This window comes from Oncorhynchus mykiss, chromosome 21 (assembly GCF_057628025.1).
Source record: "Oncorhynchus mykiss isolate SJ-2025 chromosome 21, ASM5762802v1, whole genome shotgun sequence".
NCBI lineage: Eukaryota > Metazoa > Chordata > Actinopteri > Salmoniformes > Salmonidae > Oncorhynchus > Oncorhynchus mykiss.
In genome coordinates, this window is record NC_143042.1 from 17,885,626 (window position 1) to 17,913,103 (window position 27,478).

At 43.2% G+C, this 27,478-nt stretch overlaps 1 protein-coding gene and 1 long non-coding RNA gene across 5 annotated transcripts in view; one reads left to right on the top strand and one right to left on the bottom strand.

Moving 5' to 3' along the window:
* cped1 (cadherin-like and PC-esterase domain containing 1) overlaps positions 1-27,478 on the top strand; it is an 80,992-nt gene that overhangs the window by 30,451 nt on the left and 23,063 nt on the right. The window contains exons 7-15 of one of the 4 annotated variants that reach the window (XR_016490214.1): positions 8,227-8,357; positions 8,455-8,530; positions 10,434-10,598; positions 10,752-10,856; positions 11,187-12,135; positions 12,608-12,762; positions 13,874-13,944; positions 15,985-16,171; positions 16,816-16,993. Coding sequence is in view for 2 of the 4 variants with exons in the window: in XM_036957503.2 (XP_036813398.2) it covers positions 8,227-8,357; positions 8,455-8,530; positions 10,434-10,598; positions 10,752-10,856; positions 12,608-12,762; positions 13,874-13,944; positions 15,985-16,171; positions 16,816-16,993 (1,068 nt within the window). In the remaining 2 variants the exon portion in view is untranslated. Of the gene's footprint in view, positions 1-8,226; positions 8,358-8,454; positions 8,531-10,433; positions 10,599-10,751; positions 10,857-11,186; positions 12,136-12,607; positions 12,763-13,873; positions 13,945-15,984; positions 16,172-16,498; positions 16,608-16,815; positions 16,994-27,478 lie in introns of those variants that run through there. The other 3 variants (XR_016490213.1, XM_036957503.2, XM_090214136.1) reach the window with 3 other exon arrangements.
* LOC149973011 (uncharacterized) lies at positions 1,368-4,839 on the bottom strand. The gene is made up of 2 exons (XR_016490215.1): positions 4,627-4,839; positions 1,368-4,379 (listed from the first exon to the last, which is right to left on the bottom strand). It is a non-coding gene; the product is annotated as an uncharacterized LOC149973011 (long non-coding RNA).

Below are 27,478 nucleotides of genomic sequence, written 5' to 3' on the forward strand. Positions count from 1 at the left end.
GACAGACAAAATGAGAAAAAAATATCCAGAAAATCACATTGTAGGATTTTTAATGAATTTATTTGCAAATTATGGTGGAAAATAAGTATTTGGTCACCTACAAACAAGCAAGATTTCTGGCTCTCACAGACCTGTAACTTCTTCGTTAAGAGGCTCCTCTGTCCTCCACTTGTTACCTGTATTAATGGCACCTGTTTGAACTTGTTATCAGTATAAAAGACACCTGTCCACAACCTCAAACAGTCACACTCCAAACTCCACTATGGCCAAGACCAAAGAGCTGTCAAAGGACACCAGAAACAAAATTGTAGACCTGCACCAGGCTGGGAAGACTGAATCTGCAATAGGTAAGCAGCTTGGTTTGAAGAAATCAACTGTGAGAGCAATTATTAAGAAATGGAAGACATACAAGACCACTGATAATCTCCCTCGATCTGGGGCTCCACGCAAGATCTCACCCCGTGGGGTCAAAATGATCACAACGGTGAGCAAAAATCCCAGAACCACACGTGGGGACCTAGTGAATGACCTGCAGAGAGCTGGGACCAAAGTAACAAAGCCTACCATCAGCAAGGGCATTGAAGATGAAACGTGGCTGGGTCTTTCAGCATGACAATGATTCCAAACACACCGCCCGGGCAATGAAGGAGTGGCTTCGTAAGAAGCATTTCAAGGTCGTAGAGTGGCCTAGCCACTCTCCAGATCTCAACCCCATAGAACATCTTTGGGAGTTGAAAGTCCGTGTTGCCCAGCAACAGCCCCAAAACATCACTGCTCTAGAGGAGATCTGCATGGAGGAATGGGCCAAAATACCAGCAACAGTGTGTGAAAACCTTGTGAAGACTTACAGAAAACGTTTGACCTCTGTCATTGCCAACAAAGGGTATATAACAAAGTATTGAGAAACTTTTGTTATTGACCAAATACTTATTTTCCACCATAATTTGCAAATAAATTCATTAAAAATCCTACAATGTGATTTTCTGGATTTTTTTCTCTCATTTTGTCTGTCATAGTTGAAGTGTACCTATGATGAACATTACAGGCCTCATCTTTTTAAGTGGGAGAACTTGCACAATTGGTGGCTGACTAAATACTTTTCCCCCCCACTGTGTATATATATATCTCTCTATATATCTCTCTCTCTATATATATATATATATATATATATATTTAAAAAGCGCCACTGGACAATGAGTGCTTTTTTATATATATATATATATATATATATATATATATATACAGTGCCTTGCGAAAGTATTCGGCCCCCTTGAACTTTGCGACCTTTTGCCACATTTCAGGCTTCAAACATAAAGATATAAAACTGTATTTTTTGTGAAGAATCAACAACAAGTGGGACACAATCATGAAGTGGAACGACATTTATTGGATATTTCAAACTTTTTTAACAAATCAAAAACTGAAAAATTGGGCATGCAAAATTATTCAGCCCCCTTAAGTTAATACTTTGTAGCGCCACCTTTTGCTGCGATTACAGCTGTAAGTCGCTTGGGGTATGTCTCTATCAGTTTTGCACATCGAGAGACTGACATTTTTTCCCATTCCTCCTTGCAAAACAGCTCGAGCTCAGTGAGGTTGGATGGAGAGCATTTGTGAACAGCAGTTTTCAGTTCTTTCCACAGATTCTCGATTGGATTCAGGCCTGGACTTTGACTTGGCCATTCTAACACCTGGATATGTTTATTTTTCAACCATTCCATTGTAGATTTTGCTTTATGTTTTGGATCATTGTCTTGTTAGAAGACAAATCTCCATCCCAGTCTCAGGTCTTTTGCAGACTCCATCAGGTTTTCTTCCAGAATGGTCCTGTATTTGGCTCCATCCATCTTCCCATCAATTTTAACCATCTTCCCTGTCCCTGCTGAAGAAAAGCAGGCCCAAACCATGATGCTGCCACCACCATGTTTGACAGTGGGGATGGTGTGTTCAGCTGTGTTGCTTTTACGCCAAACATAACGTTTTGCATTGTTGCCAAAAAGTTCAATTTTGGTTTCATCTGACCAGAGCACCTTCTTCCACATGTTTGGTGTGTCTCCCAGGTGGCTTGTGGCAAACTTTAAACAACACTTTTTATGGATATCTTTAAGAAATGGCTTTCTTCTTGCCACTCTTCCATAAAGACCAGATTTGTGCAATATACGACTGATTGTTGTCCTATGGACAGAGTCTCCCACCTCAGCTGTAGATCTCTGCAGTTCATCCAGAGTGATCATGGGCCTCTTGGCTGCATCTCTGATCAGTCTTCTCCTTGTTTGAGCTGAAAGTTTAGAGGGACGGCCAGGTCTTGGTAGATTTGCAGTGGTCTGATACTCCTTCCATTTCAATATTATCGCTTGCACAGTGCTCCTTGGGATGTTTAAAGCTTGGGAAATCTTTTTGTATCCAAATCCAGCTTTAAACTTCTTCACAACAGTATCTCGGACCTGCCTGGTGTGTTCCTTGTTCTTCATGATGCTCTCTGTGCTTTTAACGGACCTCTGAGACTATCACAGTGCAGGTGCATTTATACAGAGACTTGATTACACACAGGTGGATTGTATTTATCATCATTAGTCATTTAGGTCAACATTGGATCATTCAGAGATCCTCACTGAACTTCTGGAGAGAGTTTGCTGCACTGAAAGTAAAGGGGCTGAATAATTTTGCACGCCCAATTTTTCAGTTTTTGATTTGTTAAAAAAGTTTGAAATATCCAATAAATGTCGTTCCACTTCATGATTGTGTCCCACTTGTTGTTGATTCTTCACAAAAAAATACAGTTTTATATCTTTATGTTTGAAGCCTGAAATGTGGCAAAAGGTCGCAAAGTTCAAGGGGGCCGAATACTTTCGCAAGGCACTGTATATATCATAGAGTTAGGCTTCAGAGCCAAGTGCAAGATTAGTTTGTGCATCACTGTTTTGAACTACGATCAGTCAGACCTACTGTCATACAGGATGTCTTGAATCAATTGACCTTCTTTTCCAAAGACATTTCAGTCATTTTGATTGTCTTTTTCGTCAACTTTTCTTTTCTTCCTAGAGTCCGTTGTCCTGCTTCTCCTCACCCTTTATAGACTTTTATTTTCTTCCTAGAGTCCGTTGTACTGCTTCTCCTCACCCTTTATCGACTTTTCTTTTCTTCCTAGAGTCCGTTGTACTGCTTCTCCTCACCCTTTATCGACTTTTATTTTCTTCCTAGAGTCCGTTGTCCTGCTTCTCCTCACCCTTTATCGACTTTTCTTTTCTTCCTAGAGTCCGTTGTACTGCTTCTCCTCACCCTTTATCGACTTTTCTTTTCTTCCTAGAGTCCGTTGTACTGCTTCTCCTCACCCTTTATCGACTTTTCTTTTCTTCCTAGAGTCCGTTGTACTGCTTCTCCTCACCCTTTATCGACTTTTCTTTTCTTCCTAGAGTCCATTGTACTGCTTCTCCTCACCCTTTATCGACTTTTATTTTCTTCCTAGAGTCCGTTGTCCTGCTTCTCCTCACCCTTTATCGACTTTTCTTTTCTTCCTAGAGTCTGTTGTACTGCTTCTCCTCACCCTTTATCGACTTTTATTTTCTTCCTAGAGTCCGTTGTCCTGCTTCTCCTCACCCTTTATCGACTTTTCTTTTCTTCCTAGAGTCTGTTGTACTGCTTCTCCTCACCCTTTATCGACTTTTCAATTTTTATTTTATTGTCTTTTCCAGCCCTTTTTCATTCGCTCTTATCTCCTTTTCTACTGTCCATGGTATATCTTGAAGCACTCAATGTGCAGTGGCGCTTTGCATATCTCACATGCATAGGTAGTACGTTTGTCCCAATGACGAGTTCTCTGGAACCGGTGCATCGTGTTGATTGGCCAGTGAGAAGCTTTGTCATATCTTACCTGATCTTCAACAGTAGCAGCCAGTAAAGATCTCCTTCCATGGCTCAGTGGTTTTGTGCCAAACTTTTGCATATTTGGGCTGTATACTATGTGTTTTGGAATCACATCGGTGGCAGGCCTCTTCGATCATTTGAACACTCAATCTTTATTTTTGACCACCTGCAGCTTTTCCCTTGGCTCTTCTGACTGGACCCTCTGGCGGGTAGAGGCCTTTGGCTCTTCATTACCAACAATGGAGGGGGGTGGAGAAGATTGTGGATGGGGGGGTGAGGGGTAGGTCATCATCACTGATAACGTTGTTCCTGTCATGATCTGTTTGCATAGGTTCAGCATATGTATTCAACAGCCTGGCTGGCAAATGGCCTGTCCATAGTCCATATCTGACCCAGCGGTATCACAATCACTCAGGACAGCATCTTTCTCATTTTGAGGGATAACTGCAATGTTGCATGCCTTGTCTGGGCAGTCACCTAGATCCAACATATCCATAACTTGACTCAAAGGGAAACTACAAGAAAGAACAGAGTAGAAAGTTAGGTAGAACAAGAACTATGCATGTGTATCAGTATGTGTATACCTAGACGCACTGTGTTATCCCGCCGGTCACTATTGTTGCTGTCCACATGTTTACACATTCTATGACCACACTGAACAAAGTTGAGTAATTGCAAATGCATATATCAAAACTAGACACCTTAAAGATGATGTGTACCAAAAAACTTTGTCCTAACTTTATTTTAACATACTTCACTAACCTTTTGTTTGGGAGCTTTGATGCAGCCATCCTCTTCTCATGCTGCAACCAGGAAGTAAACAGCTCTGTTCATGTGACAATTTACACTAAACATGTGACACTGCACATCATTCATTGAGACCCTTTATTATTTCAATATGTGCTGGAAATGCATTGATAGATAATTCAGTAACATTTTTAGAGCCTTATTACTGAAAACGTTTTTTAGTGACCTATGGGATTAAATAGGTTAATAAAGTTTTGTCAAGAGAATGTTCATTTAGTTACCATGGAAACGTATTGTGACACCGAATCACATGTCTGCAGAGGACAGTTGTTCCAGATGTGATGTCCAGAAGTTGAAGAAAAATCTAGGTAAATATTGCTTGTGTAGAGAATATGTTTTATTGTCAGTCATTTCCAAACAGGCTACAATTTCTTTAATTTGTCGTGGAATTTTGATTTTTCAAATATATTTGATGTATTTAGTGTAAACCATATGCTAGTTATAATACTGGACAAAGCATGCTAAGCAGTCAATTTTTTCTCCAAAAACAGCAGAAGCGTAATTTCCATCACAACCTTATCTGTGTTGGAAATGACAGGAAGTGGTGGAAATGACAAATCCATTATGTTATTACTTTTTACTTTAGACTTATTTAATCATGTTTTAAATTGCTTTAGTCTAGAAAATGCTCCAAGGTGTGCACTATTGGAAAACTTAAGTAGTATTTTTCTTTGTTTTTAGAAGATGCCACATAAAACAGCACAGAGGTCACAGACATAGAAACAAAATAAAAAATGATCCTATACAACACCAGGAACATCTGCAAAAAGACAGGGAGAGATACTGGAAGAATAAAGAGAAGGGAGAAGTGATATCTATCTCTGAGCTTACAAAGCAAGAGATGGCAATTGAAATGCAACCAACGGAATAGAAGACAGACTTTAAAGAGAACAGTTGCAATGGAGACCTACCTATCAGGCAACGCAACACCTTAGTCGCCAGATGACTTGCAGCCAGAACATGAGGCCATCATATTTGCCCCTAACTTACCTGCCCTGATGCACGCCCTGATACCCCTTCCTCATCATGTGCAACAGGAATGAGAAGTCTAATACTTGCTGAAAGGAGAAAGGTTGGAAGAGGTCGCTCAAAAACAAATGTCAAACCTGATAAAGCATAACGGAAAACTGAGATATACTAAAAAAGGTATGATCAACTGATGAAGAAAATGGATAGATTCCCTAAAGACAAAGATAAAACAGAAAATGAAGGGAACTCTGAAGAACTTGAGAAGGATTTTATTGTTTCAAAATGCCATCATTGCAGAGTTAAAGCAAAAGTAATTAAAAAAAATGCACAGTGCCAAGGACAAACAAGTGGCCTCAAAAATGCTCAGAGGCAACATCCTGAGAAAGTATGGCCTGGTCAAAGCTGGAAACAGAGAATTTGGATTTGTTTAGAGGCAACAGTCCGGGATAGGGACACATGTTTCTGCAAAACCCACGCCAACGTCCAGTTCATGGCGGACAAACTACAGCATCACAAAGTGATCAGCTGCAGCAACAATGAGAACCTTATTGAGTCGTTGTGCTGTGAGAACCTGAAGAAAGAGTGCATGTACACAGTGCTCCCTTTGCCAAGCCAAAGAGCTTAAAACATCTGACTGATGCTGGTGAGCAGACATGGTGGTTTGAGTGGAAAAACAAAGCTGAAGAGGGAAACATGGAGAAGGTCACTGTACATTTGACAGTATAAGAAAAGGTATGTGGCGCACTGCATATTCTACTGGAGGACTTCTCCAAGGGATTGAAAGAGAAGTTGGGGAAACGCATGTACAACTTTCGACACCAATACTCCAAACGGAGAGAATTAAAAGAGAATCTGCGGAAAGAGGAGATCATCGTGCATATTGACTTTGCAGAGAACTTAGGGGTGCAACTTTGACTGGGACAGGGGGGGGGGGGATATCCCTCTCACATTCTGAAATTGCATTTTTGTCCCCTCCAGTTTTATTTAAATGTAATACAAAATGAGGCAACGGTGTGCTTTAGGACCATGCAGACACCTCTGAGCGGTCGGTTAGGCTGTTTGGAGTGTTCATCCGACAGGATAAAAAAAATTATTATAATTATTTCCCCCCCACTTCTAAAACCAAAGTTGTACCACTGAGATAACTACCTGCGTAAATACACCAGTGAAATCCAGGCAGTTCACTTTGGTGATTCTCACATGCAGGTGACCCTCCGCACCTGTGTTGGACATACCACAAATGATACCGTTTCACTTTGCTCACTGAGCACTTCTATGCGGATGACCCCTCTGCAATCTGGGCTCATCTCTCAAAAACACTGGCCTACTTCCTTGAGCGCTGCCCACTTTAGGAATCTTACTTTTTCTTAAATGAATTAAAGGTTCTACAACGGTTGTTGTTCAAAGTGTTTGCAATAAAATATTTTCAGAATATTTTCATAAGTTGTTCTTTTTACCTAGATATCATTTCCACCACACCCATATTTTTAGGTAAATTAATATATTGTGTATAATGTACATTGATTGATTTGTTTTAGATAGGGAAATCATATGGTTGTTATCATCATCTCACCAAAAGGTTGGGTGGAAATGACACTATTCTTTTATGATAAATAAATATTTTCAGCTGTCACAAAGGCAAGTTTATACATTCAGGCATTGTGTTGAATTATTAATTTTAGGAAAACCTTAAAAAGCACTTAAAATAATATGCAAGTTAATGTACAAATGTATAAGGAATGTGTTACAATTATTTGTATATGTTATTTAATTTTCAAACTAAATGGATGTTTAATAATGTGATGGAAATGGCATTTGTTTATGGCTGTCTGAGAAAAATGACAAATATATAAATTCCTGAATAATACAATCGCAGCCTTTATCAGATATTATTTCTAAACAAATCAAAGCCAATTATAATACTGTTAAAACGGTGTTCCAATCCATTTTAATTTCTGAATGCTTGCCGGGCAAAAGTGCACAAAGTTGCAAAATCACCCATGCGCATGCATGTGTTGCTGTAGACTAGCCAAACACGCCACATGCTTCGGATTTGAGTACAGTAATGACTGATTCCCAACCCTGTCCAACCGTCACTCACTGGCACCTTATTGGGATTATCTCAAATGAAATCTGTGTCTGTCAGATTAAATGTAATCTAACTAGATTAGATCTATTAGATGTAATATTGATGGGACTGAGAGTGTGGTTGGAGTTTTCATCTGTCATATCAAAACGGGGGTTGTGGATTAGCGAATGTGGACTATTACTGCCACCTGTTGGAACAGAGTATCAAGTGTTTATTTTGCCGCAGCAGTGCGTAGCGATGTGATCAATTCCTTTTAAATATGACATGGAATCTCTCCATACGAGAGCGAATCAGTTATTTATTTGACTGATACTGAGGTGTTATAATTCAATTGGACTCTATCCAACTCTGCTGGGTACAGACTTGAACTTCTTCAGACTTTGTTTTTTAACACTGACAACTTTTCTCTCTTTATCCTCCCCCCTCTTTCTCTATCCCATTTTCTCTCTCTTTCTGTCTTTTTTTGATTTTTTACTCTCGCTTTCTCCTCTTCTCAGCTCAAGCCCTTTCTTCTGCAGCAGCTGGGTCCTGATGCATCCCATGAGGCCTTGGACCATGTGAAGGAGGTCATAGGTCAGGTGTTGAGGGTGGCAGCATTGACCAATGAGGAGCCTAGCTCTCGGCACAGGTTAGCCACCCTCGGATCAACCTCACAACTGTTCAATTATTCATCTTTGTACATTGTTCTGATTTGTCACTATTCTATGTGACTGTTTCTCCTGTAGGTGGTGTCTCCTGTGTTTCCAGCTGATGACATTCACTCTTCAGTTCAGTGGTTCCCTTCTGCCTATCATAGTGAAGGTAAGAGGGGGTTATTACTTGATCGGCACATTACTACTGTAGCCGGTCTCTACTGATGCTGTTTTAGAGTACTCACTAGGTGGTGCCATAAGACTGTGTGAGATTGCAACATTCAAAGATGTCAACATGCACTATATATCCAAAGGTATGTGGACACCCCTTCAAATGAGTGGATTTAGCTATTTCAGCCACATCCGTTGCTGACAGGTGTATAAAATTGAGCACGCAGCCATGCAATCTCCATAGACAAACATTTGCAGTTGAATGGCCTTACTGAGGAGCTCAGTGACTTTCAACATGGCACCGTCATAGGATGCCACCTTTCCAACAATTCAGTTTGTCAAATTTCTGCCCCGCTAGAGCTGCCCTGGTCCACTGTATGTGCTGTTATTGTAGAAGTGGAAACTTCTAGGAGCAACAATGGCTCAGCCGCGAAGTGGTAGGCCACACAACTTCACAGAACGGGACTGCCGAGTGGTGAAGCGCATAGCGCGTAAAAAACGTCTGCCCTCGTTTGCATCACAACTGAGTTCCAAACTGCCACTGGAAGCAACGTCAGCACAATAACTGTTCGTTGGGAGCTTCATTAATTGTTTTTACCTGGCCGAGCAGCCGCACACCAGCCTAAGTTTACCATGCGGAATGCCAAGCGTCGGCTGGGTGGTGTAAAGCGCGCCGCCAGTGGAAACGCGTTCTCTGGAGTGATGAATCATGCTTCACCATCTGGCAGTCCGACAGACTAATCTGAGTTTGGTGGATGGCAGGAGAACGCTACATGCCCCAATGCATAGTGCCAACTGTAAAGTTTGGTGGAGGAGGAATAATGGTCTGGGGCTGTTTTTCATGGTTCGGGCTAGGCCCGTTAGTTCCAGTGACGTGAAATCTTAATACTACAATATACAATGACATTCTAGATGATTCTGGGATTCCAACTTTGTGGCAACAGTTTGGGGAAGGCCCTTTCCTGTTTCAGCATGACAATGTGCACAAAGCGATATCCATACAGAAATGGTTTGTTGAGATCGGTATAAAAGAACTTGACTGGCCTGCACAGAGCCCTGACCTCAACCCCATCGAACACCTTTGGTATGAATTGGAACGCAGACTGCTAGCCAGACCTAATCGCCCAACATCAGTTCCCGACCTCACTAGACCTCTTGTAGCTGAATGGAAGCAATGTACCACATCTAGTGGAAAGCCTTCCCAGAAGAGTGGAGGATGTTATAGCAGCAAAGGGAGGACCAACTAGATATTAATGCCCATGATTTTGGAATGAGACGTTCGACAAGCAGGTGTCCACATACGTTTGGTCATGTAGTGTAACTTCCGAGTTGAGCAGAGAAGAGAGAGTCAGTATTTTAGCTGTTGTGCAGCATACATGTGGGTTGCATACAAACACACATGTGCACTCACACACTCACATACCCATTATGCACACTGCTGAGTGATACAACTAGTCGCAGTTATAAAAGCCATTTCACTTAAAGGGCCTCCCTTGAAGTATTTTAATTGGTTTGACCCAGAGATGCCTTCCCCTTTTTCCAGATTCCAAACATGGTATCCATTGGTTCCACTCCTATAAACCGAGCCACTAATAAACATGATGATGTTTCCTGTTCCATGTACTCATCTTAGGGAAACCAACATGTCTCTTAAGGTTCAATGTGACCAATTCCTTCCTTGAATTCCCCTCATTGCTTACACCTCTCCAATACGTTCAGACCTCTAAGTGTGAGTCAGGGCGGAGGGAATGGAGCGGGTCATTGTGTTGGCACCCATTCATACGTTTCCAAAGGTATTAAGATAACTCATAAATCCACTAGGTGGCAGAACATGCTTACTCTCAGTACAGTCCCTTAATGAAAGCCATTGCTAAAAGTTTCCCATAATCCCTGTCTGAAAGGCTGAGACTGACCTGCACTTTGATGGGCTGAGGGACCCAGGGTTTGACGGACAGATCACAAAAGAGTTCATCCTGGAAGATGCTCTTCTCTTCCTGCTCCCAGCACACAATGGACAGGCCAGACGGAAGAGCCCTTCACACACCGAGACAGACGATGGACAGAGGGTACTAAACAACTGTGTTTTAACTTAATAAATCACTCAATCTATGAGGGCAATGACGATGGACTCTTTTTAACATGACAATTTCAGAGGGAAATTTGTATGGGTATCATAATTCCACTGACCTTCACAATTTCTTTTGTATGTTTCTGGTCAGTATGGTGGCTGTGGGGGGACATACGGTCTCTGTCTACCAGAACACCAGACTCTCCTCCTCCTGCAGTTCCTCCGTCAGCTGAGGACACCAGGGCCATTTGAACTGGTAAACCTCTATTCTACATTACTCTCTGTTAAAGTGCATTCGGAAAGTATTCCGACCCCTTGCCTTTTTCCACATTTTTGTTACGTTACAACCTAATCAATCTACACACAATACACCATAATGACAATGCAAAAACAGGTTTTTAGACATTTTTGCAAATGTATTAAAAATAAAAACTGAAATATCACATTTACGTAAGTATTCAGGCCCCTTACTCAGTACTTTGTTGAAGCACCTTTGGCAGCGATGACAGCCTTGAGTCTTATTGGGCATGATGCTACAAGCTTGGCACACCTGTATTTGTGTATTTTCTCACATTTTTCTCTGCAGATCCACTCAAGCTCTGTCAGGTTGGATGGGGAGCGTCACTGCACAGCTATTTTCAGGTCTCTCCAGAGATGTTCGATTGGGTTCAAATCCGGACTCTGGCTGGGCCACTCAAGGACATTCAGAAACATGTCCCGAAGCCGCTCCTGCGTTGTCTTGGCTGTGTGCTTAGGGTCGTTGTTCTGTTGGAAGGTAAACCTTCTCCCCATTCTGAGGTCCTGAGCGCTCTGGAGCAGGTTTTCATCAAGGTTCTCTCTGTACTTTGATCCATTCATCTTTCCCTCGATCCTGACTAGTCTCGCAGTCCCTGCCTCGGATAAACTTCCCCACAGCATGATGCTGCCACCACCATGCTTCATTGTAGGGATTGTATTGGCCAGGTGATGAGCTATACCTGGTTTTCTCCAGATGTAACACTTGACATTCAGGCCAAAGAGTTGAATCTTTGTTTTATCACATCAGAGAATCCTGTTCCTCATGGTCTGAGAATCCTCTAGGTGCCTTTGGGCAAACTCCAAGTGGGCTGTCATGTGCGTTTAACTGGCTTCCGTATGGCCACTTTACAATAAAGGCTTGATTGGTGGAGTGCTACAGAGATGGTTGTCCTTCTGGAAGGTTGTCCCATCTTCACAGAAGAACTCTGGAGTTCTGTCAGAGTGACCATCGGGTTCTTGGTCATCTCACTGACCAAGTCCCTTCTCCCCTGATTGCTCAGTTTGGCCGGGTGGCCAGCTCTAGGAAGAGTCTTGGTGTTTCCAAACTTCTTCTATTTAAGAATGATAGAGACCACTGTGTTCTTGGGGACCTTCAATGCTGCACATTTTTGGTACCCTTCCCCAGATCTGTGCCTCGACACAATCCTGTCTCGTAGCTCTACGGACAATTCCTTCGACCTCATGGTTTGGTTTTTGATCTGACATGCGCTGTCAACTGTGGGACCTTACATAGACAGGTGAGTGCCTTTACAAATCATGTCCAATCAATAGAATTTACCACAGGTGGACTCCAATCAAGTTGTAGAAACATCTCTAGGATGATCAATTGAAGCTCAATTTCGAGTCTCATAGAAAAGGGTTTGAATACTTATGTTAATAAGGTATTTCTGTTTTTTATGTGTAAGACATAATACACATAAATAAACATTTCTAAAAACATGTTTTCGCTTTGTCATTATGGGGTATTCTATATAGATTTAGGAGGTACAAAAAATATTTAATCCATTTTGGAATAAGCTTGTAACGTAACAAAATGTGGATAAGGGGAAGGGGTCTGAATACTTACAAATGCACTGTATAGAGTATAACCAGATTAATTCTGAAGCATAATGTAATCAATGTTACAGAACACTTGCAGTGATTCCAGATTGTAATCATGTTATTTAGAGTGTCTGTATTTCCAGTAATTGAAAACTTGTCTATATCCAGCTTTATCCCGCAGCTTCTCCGCAGCGCTCTCCTATCCAAGACTTTCTCTTTCGATCGTTCCCTAGAGCGGAGGAGTCTGGGAGTGGGCTGCATTTCTCAGCATTGTTGGACAGAGTCTGTTCTCATTATACAGAGCAAAGGAACCAGACTTACAGGTGAGCACACACACACACACACACACACACACACACACACACACACACACACACACACACACACACATCAATCAGTTCACATGAGGTTCTGTTACCTTGCTCAATCCCCTTGGTGTTGTTTTACTCTCCATATATTTGGAAAGGATAGACCAAACAAAAAAAACAGACAACTGACTGGTCTTGGGGGGAATAAACTTGGCTGAATTTAAGGATGGTTTTCGTTCCTCAACCTCTCCTAAGCATCCCTTCATTAAGCCCCTGGCACATGTGCGTTAGTCTGGCTGTAGCAGGAGAGAGGAGCTTCAGGCCCAATCCACTCAAACTGGAACAGAATTAGGTTAAATCCCTTCTTGGCTGGGTACTGGCTCCACTGGCGGGCCCCATCTGGCCTCCCATCCTTCCCAGGGCTGTGGCACGGAGCTGGGCTGCTGGCACTCAGAACACAGCCTCCCTCTGCCCTCGGGCTGGTCTGACTTCTGGGGCTGAGCACGGAGCTAGGAGCATGTAGCACACTCACGGGCAGGGAACCAGGCGGAATGATGAGGATGATGGGAGGAAAGAGAGGGAGGTAGTGGCAGAATGGGGATGGTAAGGGGTAGAGGAAGGGTTGGTGATGGAAGGGTTTGGAAGAGGAGTGGAAGGGGAACAGGGTGCTGGATGTGGGAAGTGGAGGAAACTGGTGTGGAGGAGAAGAAAAGGGAGAGTTTATCAGGCTAGAGAAAAAGGAGAGAGTATCTGGAGAACAGCCAGTATAGTTTACTTTGATTGGGTGAGAGTTATAACAAGTGCTGATAAACACCTCTGGACCTCTTGTAGGCTAGGAACCAATTGGAATGTTGACGCTGGCCAGGAAAGTGTGTGTGTTTGATCACCATATGTGTGTTTTTACTATATCCAAATTTATGAATTTATGCAGTTGGTTTGTGTGAGACTGTAAATGTGATTGAGAGACTTATAAAAAGGTCAGTTTATTAGAGGGCTTAAAGTCTGTCATCGCTCTTTGGTTTTCTTTTATTGCAAGGACAATCCTCAGAATGACTGAGTGGATGTTCCCTGTTCCAATAGATTTTTTTCCCTTCTAAATAATGACAGTCTTCCATGTTTCTCATAGGACCAATGAAGCAGAGACACAAACCGGGTGGGACCAACACTCAGGCTCCCAGGACCTCCCTGGAGACAAAGGTGAGGCGCTGCTCAGGTGTCGGCTAATTGGCTGGCTCTGGAGCACCTCACCAACAGGATGCATAGAAATGCATTGGAATTAGAATGCTGTATATCTCAATGGTTTGAAGTGTGACGCTCTGAATTCACCAGAGCTCCACACTGGGAAGCTTACGTGTCTTTTTGTAGGGCAAAACTGTTTGTGGAAGGTACAACACCGAGCACAGACCCTCTAGCTCACACAACATTGTCGATATTCGTCTAGTTTCCTTATAAGCCTATTTGTCAGGGAAACTGTGAAGCCTGCTATATAGCCTATTTCTGTTTGAGTCTTTTATTAAAGAATGTGAATGTTTCTGTTTGGTCCTTGCCATTACATCATGCATAGCTTTTCTATGGCCTAAAATAAATGTGTTCATATGAGCAGAATGTTGTAGGTTATAGCATACCTAATTTTGATCAGTTATAAAAAATAATAATAATAATTTAATGCAGAAAAAATGTACCTCGTAAAAGGCCGACATTTCAATTTAAAAAATACTGGATGGATGGCTATGATATTCCAAGTCTTTCTTATGCAAATAATCCAAATATTTTGCTTTAAATTATCTTGCACTGCTACCCTCATTATTCATTATTCTCAGAGGAGCAGAACAAGCAATGGAACCCGAATTGATCCTCTATGCGTGGAAAAATATCCAGGCGCATGAAAGCTACACCAACAGACTGGAACGACAGACCGCAAATAAATCATTCTGGAAGTGCACGGAATATGATGCTTTCGAATGCCGAGGTCGCATGACGGTGTTAACTCCAAGTTAAACGAACGATTTTCATACATATGACGCCTTTACAGTAACCGGTCGATCACAACAATTGATAACCTTTCAGACAATAAAAAAAAAAGCATCTGTACCTTTTCAGACAGTCAAATTCTGCTCAGGCACAGAATGTTCGGTATTGTTTCCCTGACAACGATAAACGTTGCTGATTGATGTGCTGTTTCTTGTTGTTTTTATGGTATGGTAGATGTGTTTTCTTTCTACTAAAAGTCATTGTATTTAACGAACTTCAAAGTACTTTTTAGGAGTGAGTGGTCTGCGCGCAGGCAGCAGACAGGCAGGCTGCTCACAGGTACCTCGAGATAATTTGATTGACAGTTTTGGTTGCCCTAGTGATGGACTTTAGCCCCGCTTCAGAAGCGGCATTCCTTTACGGACAGGTTAAATACCCGTTCAGAGAAGGTTTCGTGGCGGCATTTAAAAAGCCATAATGTACCCTTTCAGACAAACAAATGCTGTAGCTGAGACGCGTTCAAGGCGCCACACTTTATATACCCATATTAACGAGTAGGTCTAGGCTACAATATTCTGCCCATATGAACAACATTTATTTTAGGCCATAGCAATATTTTAGCCATACACGATTTAATGAAAAGCAGTAAACGTACACTTCATGAACACAATCATGCAGTAGTTAACATACACAACATTGTTTCACATTCTTTAATGACTGACTCATAAACACAATCATGCAATAGGCTACAGCTGGGTTCACAGCTTCCCTGGGAAACTCGATGTATTGTAGCCTCACGCGGATGAAAGAGCAGAGGAGTTGGCTTCTGTTGCAGTGTTCAAGGTAAAATTGTGGCGGTGCTTCGGGCAGGGGGGGTGGGTAGGTGGCTCTACTGTTCCCACTGCATCTGCAAACTGCTTGAGGTTGGCACACACCACACCTCTGGAGTCAATTGCCTCCAGAGGAAGAGAGCATTCTCTGGGCTTGTGCTCAACACGTGTGGACCTTGTTATTAACATTCCTCCCATTACATAGTGTGTGTGTTTGTGTGAATGTCTTTATCCGTAATCCCTTTGAATGGACACACACACACTGAGCATGCATGTTTTAGATAACCATATTTGTTCTTTGATGCTCCTTCTGATGGTTAAATGGGTAACAGTATTCTGAATAGGAAAAATACAGCGGCACACGGCTTGATGTATGCAAGCCTTTTTATCTGTATTATAATCCATTCTTTCTCTCTCTCCCTGTGGTGTGTATCAGAGAGGTGTGTGGACCCCCACCTCAGACAACTGTACACAGATCCCCCTCTGACCCTCAGCCCCCCCTTCAGTCCCTGGGTGAAGGACTACCGTGCTGAGGTCCCCTTTGACGTGGTGACCCTACGCCTCCGCCCTGAGCCCATCAGCCCAGCCTGTCACATACACCTGGATGAGCACAGAGGACCTAGGTGAGACCCTCCCAGCCATGACCTTTCACCCTGTGAGTCACACGCTGGGCTTTCAAATGTAGCTGGGTCACATTCAGTGAGATGGTAGGTGTTAGCACTCATAAAGTTAGATCTCCAACAAGCCCTTTCATAGGTTAAATGGATATTGTCCTATATTGCTTACGCCTGCCCAGTCTTCAGGTCTATAATATAAGTGAGTTATAACATCTGAATTCTGGGAATGTGGGAATATGTGTTTTCAGTCCAGTGTTTTGGTCAGGGGATGTTTCCATGTCATTCTGAGTTTTACTCTGTGTGATTGTAGAACTCTGTTTCTTATGTCCGTAGCTTTGATCTCAGCAGCCAATCCCTGATTAGCACCCATTAGACTCAGTAGCACTGGGGTCAGAGGATTGACCTCTGACAGACAAACAGAAAGACACACACACGTAAGACGGCCACACACATACAGCACTAAACGTGACATTTAGGAATGATTCTATAACCTGCCCTATCTCTCACCATCCTGTATGTGTGTTTTCATATCTCCGCTCTGTGTGTGTGTGTGTGTGTGTGTGTGTGTGTGTTTGTGCTTATGTGTGTTTCATCTCCCTGGACTTCTCTGGACCTTGTTTCTGAGAAGCTCTGCCTCTGTTTTTCCACAGAACAGCAAACTACCCGGTCGGCCTGGGAAACAGCATAATCAACATCCTAGTGACGGACGAGTCGCTCACCACAGAGCCCGAGCCTGTTGTCATGACAATATACACTTTGCACATGTACCGCGAGAGCCGTCCCAGCCTGCCGATGTTTGGGGAGCATGTGATGTGTGCCTTCGTGCAGGTACGTGGTGCGGGCATGGTGTTTCTACACGCTTGTAACTCACTACCATACACTCACAGATGGACAAGCACTGTCAGAGACCTGGGCCTGTATTCACAAGGTCTCAAGAGTAGGAGTGCTGATAGAGGATCAGTGTTTAGTTTTAGATTATAATGAATAACTGTATATGGATAGGGGGCACCTGATCCTAGATCAGCACTTTAATATGTGTAAAACAAGGTAAAAATGTATGGTTAGTGGGACTTCATGTTCCCCATCAAGTTAACTAAGAGTGACTTGCTGTCTGGGGTTCACTGACTTTACTGGAGGACCACGTCAGAGGAACACAAAATACAATTTCCCTAATCTCTTACCATATTCAAATGAGACGCACTATTGACTTTTACAGAGCCATGATTTCAATTCCCAGAGCATGGGAAGTGTTTCCTTCTATGAGCGATGTTGGTCTGGCACCCAACACAAGTTTCATAGCATGTAAACAAAGGAAAATCAATTCATTCGGTTGAGAAGGAACAGTACGGTTCCTTCGTTTTTACAGCATTTGTCATGTCGGCGGTTGGGTTTCTCCGAGGGAGCCTTCGCGGTGAGTCTGTGTAAAGTTTAGTGTCGGTTACGGCCGCGAATGGCGTCGAGAGGCAGTGGAGCAGCAGCAGTGTCGAGATACAGTTGGTTGATATTTCGAAAGCCGGTATTTTCCAGATTACCGTTGGAATGTGGAGGAGCGGGGTTGGCGGGGGCCATAAAGGGATTGAGAGGGTCTGATGTTCCCATGAGTTCCTGTGTCATGGGCTATATTTGAGCTTTCACACCCCAGTAAGAGTTTGGTTTGGGATGTGGTCCAGGACGCTCTGTCCCTCCCTCACCTGACCCCCCCCCCCCCCCCACCCACCCCCCTTCACTCTTCTCCAAACCTCCCACCCTATCTCCTGATGCATCTTGGGTATGAGGGTGGCGATGGGGCAGTGTCCCGGGGCGGGGCAGGGTTGATGGAGAGGACCCTTAGCCGCAGTCAATGCAGGGATTTGAGCCGTTAAGAGGAGGAGCATTTCTGGACATTACAGTGATAGAAACAGTTGGGGACAGTGAGGTAAGTTAAGTCAATTATTTATATTCAGTATCACTCCATCAAGGGAAATATAGTATTATTTTTCTCAATGATATCGACATAGATTTTAGGATGTTGTGTATCCCTGGAAATAATCTGAATTCATGTAAACATTACAGTTTTGAAAACATAGCTTGTCCCCACATCTGGTCTCTTGGCACAACTTATGGGGTAAATTAAGCCTCCTATACATTTCTGTACTGAATTAAATATTACCACTACATTTTTAAAACCTATCTATCTTTATTTCCCAAACACAATTCATCACAATCACTTTGTCTTTTAATCATTTTAAGCATCTTTTGACACACCTAACAAATACTTTGTACTTAAAAAAAAACACTTAACAGACCAGGCCCTGGTGTTACCTCATCCCAGTGATAATGCCTACCATTACGCCTGGGAAGAAAATACTTACATTTGCTCAACTTGCCATTGGCTCAACCATTAGCTCAACTGACCCCATGGTCATTGGCTCAACTTACCCCATGGTCATTGTCTCAACTTACCCCATGGTCATTGGCTCAACTTACCCCAAGGCAAACATCTTCACTATATTAGCCCACACAGCTAAAAGGATGCACTTTCATGCTAGGTTTAGGACCTCATATTGAAGCTTATAGAGACCCCAACTGATGTATAGGGAAATCTATAAATGATCTACTTTGGTTTAAATACAAGTGTCATGGAACTTCTAACACAATAAATTAATTTGACTTGGTGGAAATCTGTTTTCTTTGGACCTAACTTGCTTACCTCTTTTTCCATGTGTGTTTTTTTTCTTCATACTCCATGAAATGATGCCCTCTTCCTAAATATTTGGTCAAATTATACATTTTGTGTATGGTTTCCTAGAAACAAGGGTGGCTCAACTTACCCCTTTGGCTCAATTTACTCCACTCTCCCCTATGAATCTTCAAAAATGCATGCACACCTACACACACGGGAAACCACTTCTGAGCCTCATATGGACACACACATTCTATATAAATACACACACACACACACACACACACACACACACACACACACACACACACACGCACGCGCGCGCGCACACACACACACACACACAACTCATAACAGCCCCTGATGATTTTCTCTTGCTGGTAGTGTGAGGGCTGTGGTTATTACGGTCCATTGGGAAGAGCTGACTGTCTCCCAAATGGTTATTGTGGTCACCAAGCGGTCCTCACATCCCAGCAGGCATAAACCATCCTCTCCCATAGAACATGTGGTCCTGTTTTTAGTCAGAAGCGAACGAGAGAAAAGAGGAAAAACAGACTGAATCCTTGACAAATTGTTCACACAGCACAGCCACCAATGATTTCCTGGTGCTATTTGCTATCACACTGGATTATAAACTCAGCAGAAAAAGAAACGTTCTCACTGTTAACTGCGTTTATTTTCATCAAACTTAACATGTGTAAATATTTGTATGTACATAACAAGATTCAACAACTGAGACATAAACTGAACAAATTCCACAGACATGTGACTAACAGAAATGGAATAATGTGTCCCTAAACAAAGGGGGGTCAAATCAGAAGTAACAGTCAGTATTGGGTGTGGCCACCAGCTGCGTTGAGTACTGCAGTGCACCAGATTTGCCAGTTCTTGCTGTGAGATGTTACCCCACTCTTCCACCAAGGCACCTGCAAGTTCCCGGAAAATTCTGGGGGGAATGGCTCTAGCCCTCACCCTCCGATCCAACAGGTCCCAGACGTACTCAATGGGATTGAGATCCGGGCTCTTCGCTGGCCATGGCAGAACACTGACATTCCTGTCTTGCAGGAAAACATGCACAGAACCAGCAGTATGGCTGGTGGCATTGTCATGCTGGAGGGTCATGTCAGGATGAGCCTGCAGGAAGGGTATTACATGAGGGAGGAGGATGTCTTCCCTGTAACACACAACATTGAGATTGCCTGCAATGACACCAAGCTCAGTCCGATGATGCTGTGACACACTGCTCCAGACCATGACAGACCCTCCACCTCCAATCGATCCCGCTCACAGAGTACAGGCCTCGGTGTAACGCTCATTCCTTCGACGATAAACGCTACTCTGACAAATGGGCACAAAACTGTGACTTGTCAGTGAAGAGCACTTTTTGCCAGTCCTGTCTGGTCCAGCGACGGTGGGTTTGTGCCCATAGGCAACGTTGTTGCCAGTGATGTCTGGTGAGGACCTGCCTTACAACAGGCCTACAAGCCCTCAGTCCAGCCTCTCTCAGCCTATTGCGGACAATCTGAGCACTGATGGAGGGATTGTGCGTTTCTGGTGAAACTCGGGCAGTTGTTGTTGCCATCCTGTACCCGTCCCCCAGGTGTAATGTTCGGATGTACAGATCCTGTGCAGGTGATGTTACACATGGTCTGCCACAGCAAGGACAATCAGCTGTCTGTCCTGTCTCCCTGTAGCGCTGCCTTAGGCATCTCACAGGACGGACATAGCAATTTATTGCCCTGGCCACATCTGCAGTCCTCATGGCTCCTTGCAGCATGCCAAAGGCACGTTCACACAGATGAGCAGGGACCACAGGCTTCTTTCTTTTGGAGTTTTTCAAAGTCAGTAGAAAGGCCTCTTTAGTGTCCTAAGTTTTCATAATTGTGACCTTAATTGCCTACCGTCTGTAAGCTTAGTGTCTTAACGACCGTTCCACAGGTGCATGTTCATTAATTATGGTTCATTGAACAAGCATGGGAAACAGTATTTAAAACCCTTTACAATGAAGATCTGTGAAGTTATTTTGACTTTTACAAATGATCTTAGAAAGACAGGGTCCTGAAAAAGGGAAATTTCTTTTTTTGCTGAGTTTAGTAAGTGTATGTTGTGTAGTAAGCTGTTAGTAGCCCATGTGCCTAACTCTAAGAATTTGCTCCCTTTTGCTCCCATAACTTAGCCTACTATTCTGACTTGCTGGTGCACATTTAGTCTATAGCCTGTTTTAGAAAAATGTCATAATTTAATATTGTAAGAGCTTTCATTGTCTGCTTATATGCCCCCTTTATTTATTATACGGTTCTGACTTGGTGTACAGGGAGAATACTGATAATACTGTAAGAACGGCCCATGTTCTGAATTCTATCACTGACCCAGACACCTTGTAGTGACCCTGAGGAGGCATAGGGAGGACAACCGTAGCAACACTCCCAACACCAAGGACACAAAGTTGGCATACCAGCAATTGCAAAAAATTCTATACTTTGATAAAGTATAGAATTTATCCCTTTGCAATTGTGTGTGTGGCTGGTATGCCAACTTTGTGTCCTTGGTGTTGGGAGTGTTGCTACGGTTGTCCTCCCTATGCCTCCTCAGGGTCACTACAAGGTGTCTGGGTCTGGGAAAACACACTGTATGAACCGCCCTACATTGTCCACTGTACCTCATTCTAACTCATTGACCATACCCAACCACAGCTGGTACACTCACTTAAACACACATGCACTCACTCACACAGCTGGTGACCCCTTCGGTGGGTGGGTGGGGGGTTACAGGTGTTTTACTCGTCTTGGGAACAAGGTCGTTGTGGAGGAATAGACACACACCCTTCGTCCTTTCATCTCAGTGCAAGGTGATACTGCTGTGTGTAGGCGTATGATGGGTTGGAGTCACAGGGTTGTGTGTGTGTGTGTGTGTGTGTGCGTGTGCGTGCGCGCGTGCGCGCGTGCGCGCGTCAAGAGCATTCCATTCGCCCAGACACCCAGTCCAAACTCGGCCTCTAGCACGTCTGAGAGTAACCACTCCTGGTGGATCAAATGGACCAATAGGATGGTGGTTGTGATTCCCTTTAGGCAAAGTCAAAAAAGGTTACATTAATTACAATGATGATGATTATTATTATTATATCTAATGTGGATATTACAGTCACCTCTGAAATTATTGGCACCACTGATACAAATGAGCGTGAAAGACTATGTATAAAATAATAATACAAATCCTGAGCTATTTTGAATGCTTTTTTAGCAAATAATATTTGTGTCTTCTAAAAAAGAAAATGATTGGCACCCCTGTTTTCAATGCTTTATGCACCCTCCCCTTGTGAGGATAACTGCACTGAGACTTTTTCTAAAATGTTTATGAAACACATTGGGAAGGATCTTGGACCATTCCTCTTGGACCCTTGATATTCTTCGTCTGCGTGTTTGGACTGCCCTCGTCAATTCAAACCACAGACTTTCAATGGGGTTCAAGTCTGGACACTGAGATGGCAATTGTAAATAGTTGAATTTGTGGTTAATTAAGCATTTCTTTGTGGATTTTGATGTGTGCTTGGGGTCATGGTCTTGCTGGAAGATCCACTTACGGCCAAGTTTCAGCCTCCTGGCAGAGGCAACCAGGTTCTTTGCAAAAATGTCCTGGTACTTGGTAGAGTTCATGATGCTATTGACCTGAACAAGGGCCCCAGGACCAGTGGAAGCAAAATATCCCCATAACATCAAAGATCCACCACCATATTTTACAGTAGGTATGAGGCTATTTTCTGCTATGCGTCACCATTGGTTTCTGTGGGCAAAGACCTCTATTTTCTTCTCATCTGACCATAGCACCTGGTTCCAATCCAAGTGCCAATGCCATTTAGCAAACTCAAGTCTAATTGTGGATTTGGATACTTGGTGACCCCAAGATGCGAGCAACCAAGTCTTCCTCACTGTGCATGGGGACAAGATACACTTCATTTACCAGGGTAGTTTGCCAATGTTCCAGTGGTTTTAAACATATTAATTATTGTCCTAATAGTGGTAAGTAAATAAATAGCTATTTTTGTACCCTGATTTATGGTGATGGATGACAACTGTATTTTATTTGTGTGTTACCTCATTGTTATACCCCAGTGAAACAGGAAGCCATGGAAGGCCACAATACAGTTCCTTAAACTGAGATTAATTTTTTTTAAATGTAAATGTTATTGCAGATTTTGTTTTCTTTTATTTCTAACAATCTTTAGGAATTTGTTTTGACAATCTGTTTTATTTTATTACTTTTTAAACAAAATATCTTACTCTGAGCAATTGGATTAGTCAAAAATAATATACTTTTAAAATTTTCCAAAGTGTTTTTTTTTTTTTGCATTCAATATTGCTCAGTATTTGTATTATTTATTTAATACATTGGTTTTTTTGCTCGTCTTTATCAAGAATGCCAATCATTTTGGAGGTGACTGTAATATCCACATTAGATACAGTATATTAAAAAACACTTTTTAATGAAGTTTGTGGAATTGTGAAATGAATGTAGGAGAATATAACTCATTAGATCTGGTAAAAGATAATACAAAGAAAAAATAATGTGTTTATTTGTGTTTTTTTTGTACCATCATATTTGAAATGTAAGAGAAAGGCCATAATGTATTATTCCAGCCCAGCTGCAATTTAGATTTTGGCCACTAGATGGCAACAGTGCATGTGCAAAGTTTTAGACTGATCCAATGAACCATTGCATTTCTGTTCAAACTTTTGTGTCAAGACTGCCTAAATGTGCCTAATTGGTTTATAAGTCATTTTTTAAGTTCCTAACTGTGCAGTCTTCTCAAACAATAGCATGGTATGCTTTCACTGTAATGGCACCTGTAAATTGGACATTGCAGTTAGATTAACAAGAATGTAAGCTTTCTGCCAGTATCAGATATGTCTATGTCCTGGGAAATGTACTTGTTACTTACAACCTCATGCTAATCACATTAGCCTACGTTAGGGGGGGACCCACCGATCCTGTAGAGGTTTTAATTAATCATCATCATTGTAATTAATGTAATCTGTTTTGACTCAGAGCCTAAAGGGAATCCCAACCACCATCCTATTCCTCTATCTCATTCATCAGCCAGGGTTACTATCAGATGTGCAAGAGGCTGATTTGGGACCGGTTGTATGGACGAATGGAATGCTGCTGACACACATCCAACCTTGTGACCCCAACCCATCATACTCCTACACCCAGCTGTATTATCTTGCACTGGGATAAAAGGAGGACGAATGATGTGGGTCAACATGTGTGCCATTTTAAAAATATATATATTTATCAAGGGTGCCAATAATTTAGGAGGTGACTGTATATGAATGGAAGGTGAGCTACAGTAAGTTCCCTCTCTCTGTCCTGTAGGACACCCCATTTGGATAGAGGTTCAGAGGCTCCTAGAACCCCTTCCTCCCTGTATCCCCTCTCTTCATCCCTCCACTCCTCTCATCCTCATGTGATGGAGTCTTCTCAGCATCCTGCCTGGGCAGACCGTTTGATCTGTCTGTGTGACTTAAGACCTCTGTCTATCTGTGTTATGAGGATTTGATTTGCCTCACCATATGAACAAATACGGCTAGTAACTCAGCCTACACTCATTGACTCACTCACTCACTCAATCACTCACTCACTCACTCACTCACTCACTCACTCACTCACTCACTCACTCACTCACTCACAACTCGACATACTGCTCTTGGTTCCCTGTACCAAAAGGCTGCTACAAGCTCATGCTATGCCAGAGGGACTTTGGCAAGCGATACCACCCCCCACCCCCCTTGATGTACAGTCTGAAATAATTATATTTCCACAGCATTTGATGGGCATTCTTGGTGTATGAATGTGACAGGCAGACATAACCAAATTGCAGGGCCTGTCTAGCACAGCAAATTGTTTTTCAAAGTTTGATCTGAAACACAACTTTTCATTCCTCCTCCTGATCCTGATCTGCTTGGCTTAGCGAGAATTAATTGAATTGCCATTTTAGAAGTGAAAGAATCTAATTGTCATCTACACGCACGCACGCACGCACGCACGTACGCGCACACACACACACACACACACACACACACACACACACACACACACTGTGTGAGATTGTGGCAGAGTATAGATAGGAAGACTTGGGCCAGTCCGGGTGGTCTGGGGTATAACAACGCTAGAGGCTTAATGCTTTCCTTCTGTTCTGAAGTCAGTGTGAGAAACTCCCAGAGACTGGAGTCTCTACAAACCACGAGCGTGCTCTCACAGCTCTGTGCTTCACCACACACACACTCAGATGTACACACACACAGACACACACACATTCATGCTAAGACATACATTCACAAATCAGGCAAACAGTTTCACCCCCCCCCCCCCCCCCCCCCCCTCATGTGAGCCATGCTGTGGAAACCATTAAGGGATCAGAGAGGAGAGTGGCAGAGGAGAGGAATTATTTTGATGCCAGAGCACATTCCCATTTCCCTCATTCTCTTTCAGTCCCCCTGGCCCCACTCTCTCTAATATCACCATCCAGCCCCCATCCAGGGACCTTCCATATCAAAGTGACCTGAATGCATCACCTGTCAATTAGACCAGCTGAGGCAAAGCAGTGAGAAAAGGGCCTTCAGGATTATGTGATATGTCCACCATATTGAGGAGAGGTTTGGCTCCTGATTTTGCTCTTATAAAATAGATGATTTAAAGAGGGGATATCATGAGGACGGCAATGGAATGTATTTAGTGTCAAATGTACAAAACCTTGATTTAAATTGCATTGGACGAAGCCTTATGTCGTGTTTTGGGAATAATGAGTGCTAACGAGGGCTAATTGCTCAGAGCGTCTGGTGTAGTCGTTAGCAGTGTGACCCCAGGGCAAACCCAGTATAAACTCCCTCTCTGTACCACAAGTCCCCACATTTATGTGTTCCACCCATAGGAAAGGAAATCCATAGTATTATGTTCTTACTAAGGGATATTTCAGATGTGGTTGCTCATTCTCTTCAGCTGATGTAACCCTCCAATGCGCCACTCAGAGTTGCACAGCACATACGCTGTTCAAAATACTGTTTCAACTGAGGGGTGGTCAACGTGTGTGTAACTCTGAAAGTTCAATATGTGCTTCTCTGCTTTGTGCAATGTTGTACTTTGTCTTGTCCTGTTGTGTGCTGTTTTGATGTGCCTTTTTATATTTCACACTTTCTCTGAGGTGATGGCGTTTTCGTTGACCTCCGACACAGGTCTCCCTGCTCTGCAACCTTCCCTGTCCATCAATCTGCCATGCATTAGAGCGTTGGCCAGTAACCGAAAGGTTGCTGGATCGAATCCTCGAGCTGACAAGGTAAAAATCTGTCGTTCTGCCCATGAGGAAGGTAGTTAACCCACTGTTCCCCGGGCGCCGAAGACGTAGATGTCGATTAAGGCAGATTCAGAGGTTGGGTTAAATGCGGAAGACACTTTTCAGTTGATTGCATTCAGTTGTACAAATGACTAGGTATCCCCCTTTCCCTTTCCATGTCACTGACAACCACGCTCTGCTAACAAATACTATCTCATCTGCTCCCCTCTTCCGCTAAAATTCTAGTCGTTCACTCTCTTCCTCCGTGGGTCAGAGAGAGAGCAAATGAGGGAGATATTGTCCACTCATCCTACATGGGGGGCAGGAGAATTGGGCCCTAGAACAGGGTTTCCATTGATGCCGCATGTGGGGCTTTTGAAGTGCTATCATGTGAAGACTCAGGGCTTCAGTGTTCATATCAGCAGGCTGTCTGGCTGTCTGATGCTGCTTGGTTATCTAGCTATGTTGATAGCCACAGGTGGGAATGGGAAACTGACTGAGGGTGGATCCCAATAGTCTGGAGTAGCTTCCTTGTCTCGTATCCCATCCTCCGTCTGTATTGACTTCACAAAGCTGGTGTGCTATACCCAGCCATGGCTTACTTATGAGGACTGGTACACTCACCCGTGAGAAAGTCCAACCAGGAGCACTTTCTGTTACTACAGAAGGAGGACTAACCTTCCACACACAGTTTTAAATCTTTATATGTCCACTGTTATGGCTGGACACATGTTCAGTTTATTCCATTACCGTCTCATTCAACCCTCCCTACATCTCCTCCACTTCCCATTCCATCAACACAGGCAAGATCGCGGCTCTGTCCCAGTTTCCCAAACCTGGTCTCCACACCTATCCTTATCCCGTCTCGTAGAGGGAAACTAAGCATTTATTTCCTGGTGTTGTTGTCAAGGGAAGGCTTGGTGGGAGTCTGGCTCTTTGATGTGCTGCAGCTGTGAATTCCACCGAGGCCCAGTCCCAGGGCTGATCCACAGAAGCTGGCTCTGTTACCCCCCCCCTCCACCCCTCTCCTTCATCGCTCAGCCCAGGAGTGTGCCACTTCTCTCCGACAATGGCTGACTTCATGCTCCCTCCCTCCGCTCCCGTGTTATCATACTGGAGCGGAGGGAGGGAGGGGGAGATGTAGTGAAGAGGGGGAGACGGGTCTTCTCATTAAAACTCCTGTTGGCCCCCCTCAGTCCAATAAAAGTAATCGCTGCTGTTGTGTTTGATCTGGTTTGATCAGTCAGAGACGATGAGGGGTGATAGACATTCTAAGAAACATTCATTAAATGGTTTGGTGCTTTTATCTTTTAGGGGGGAAATA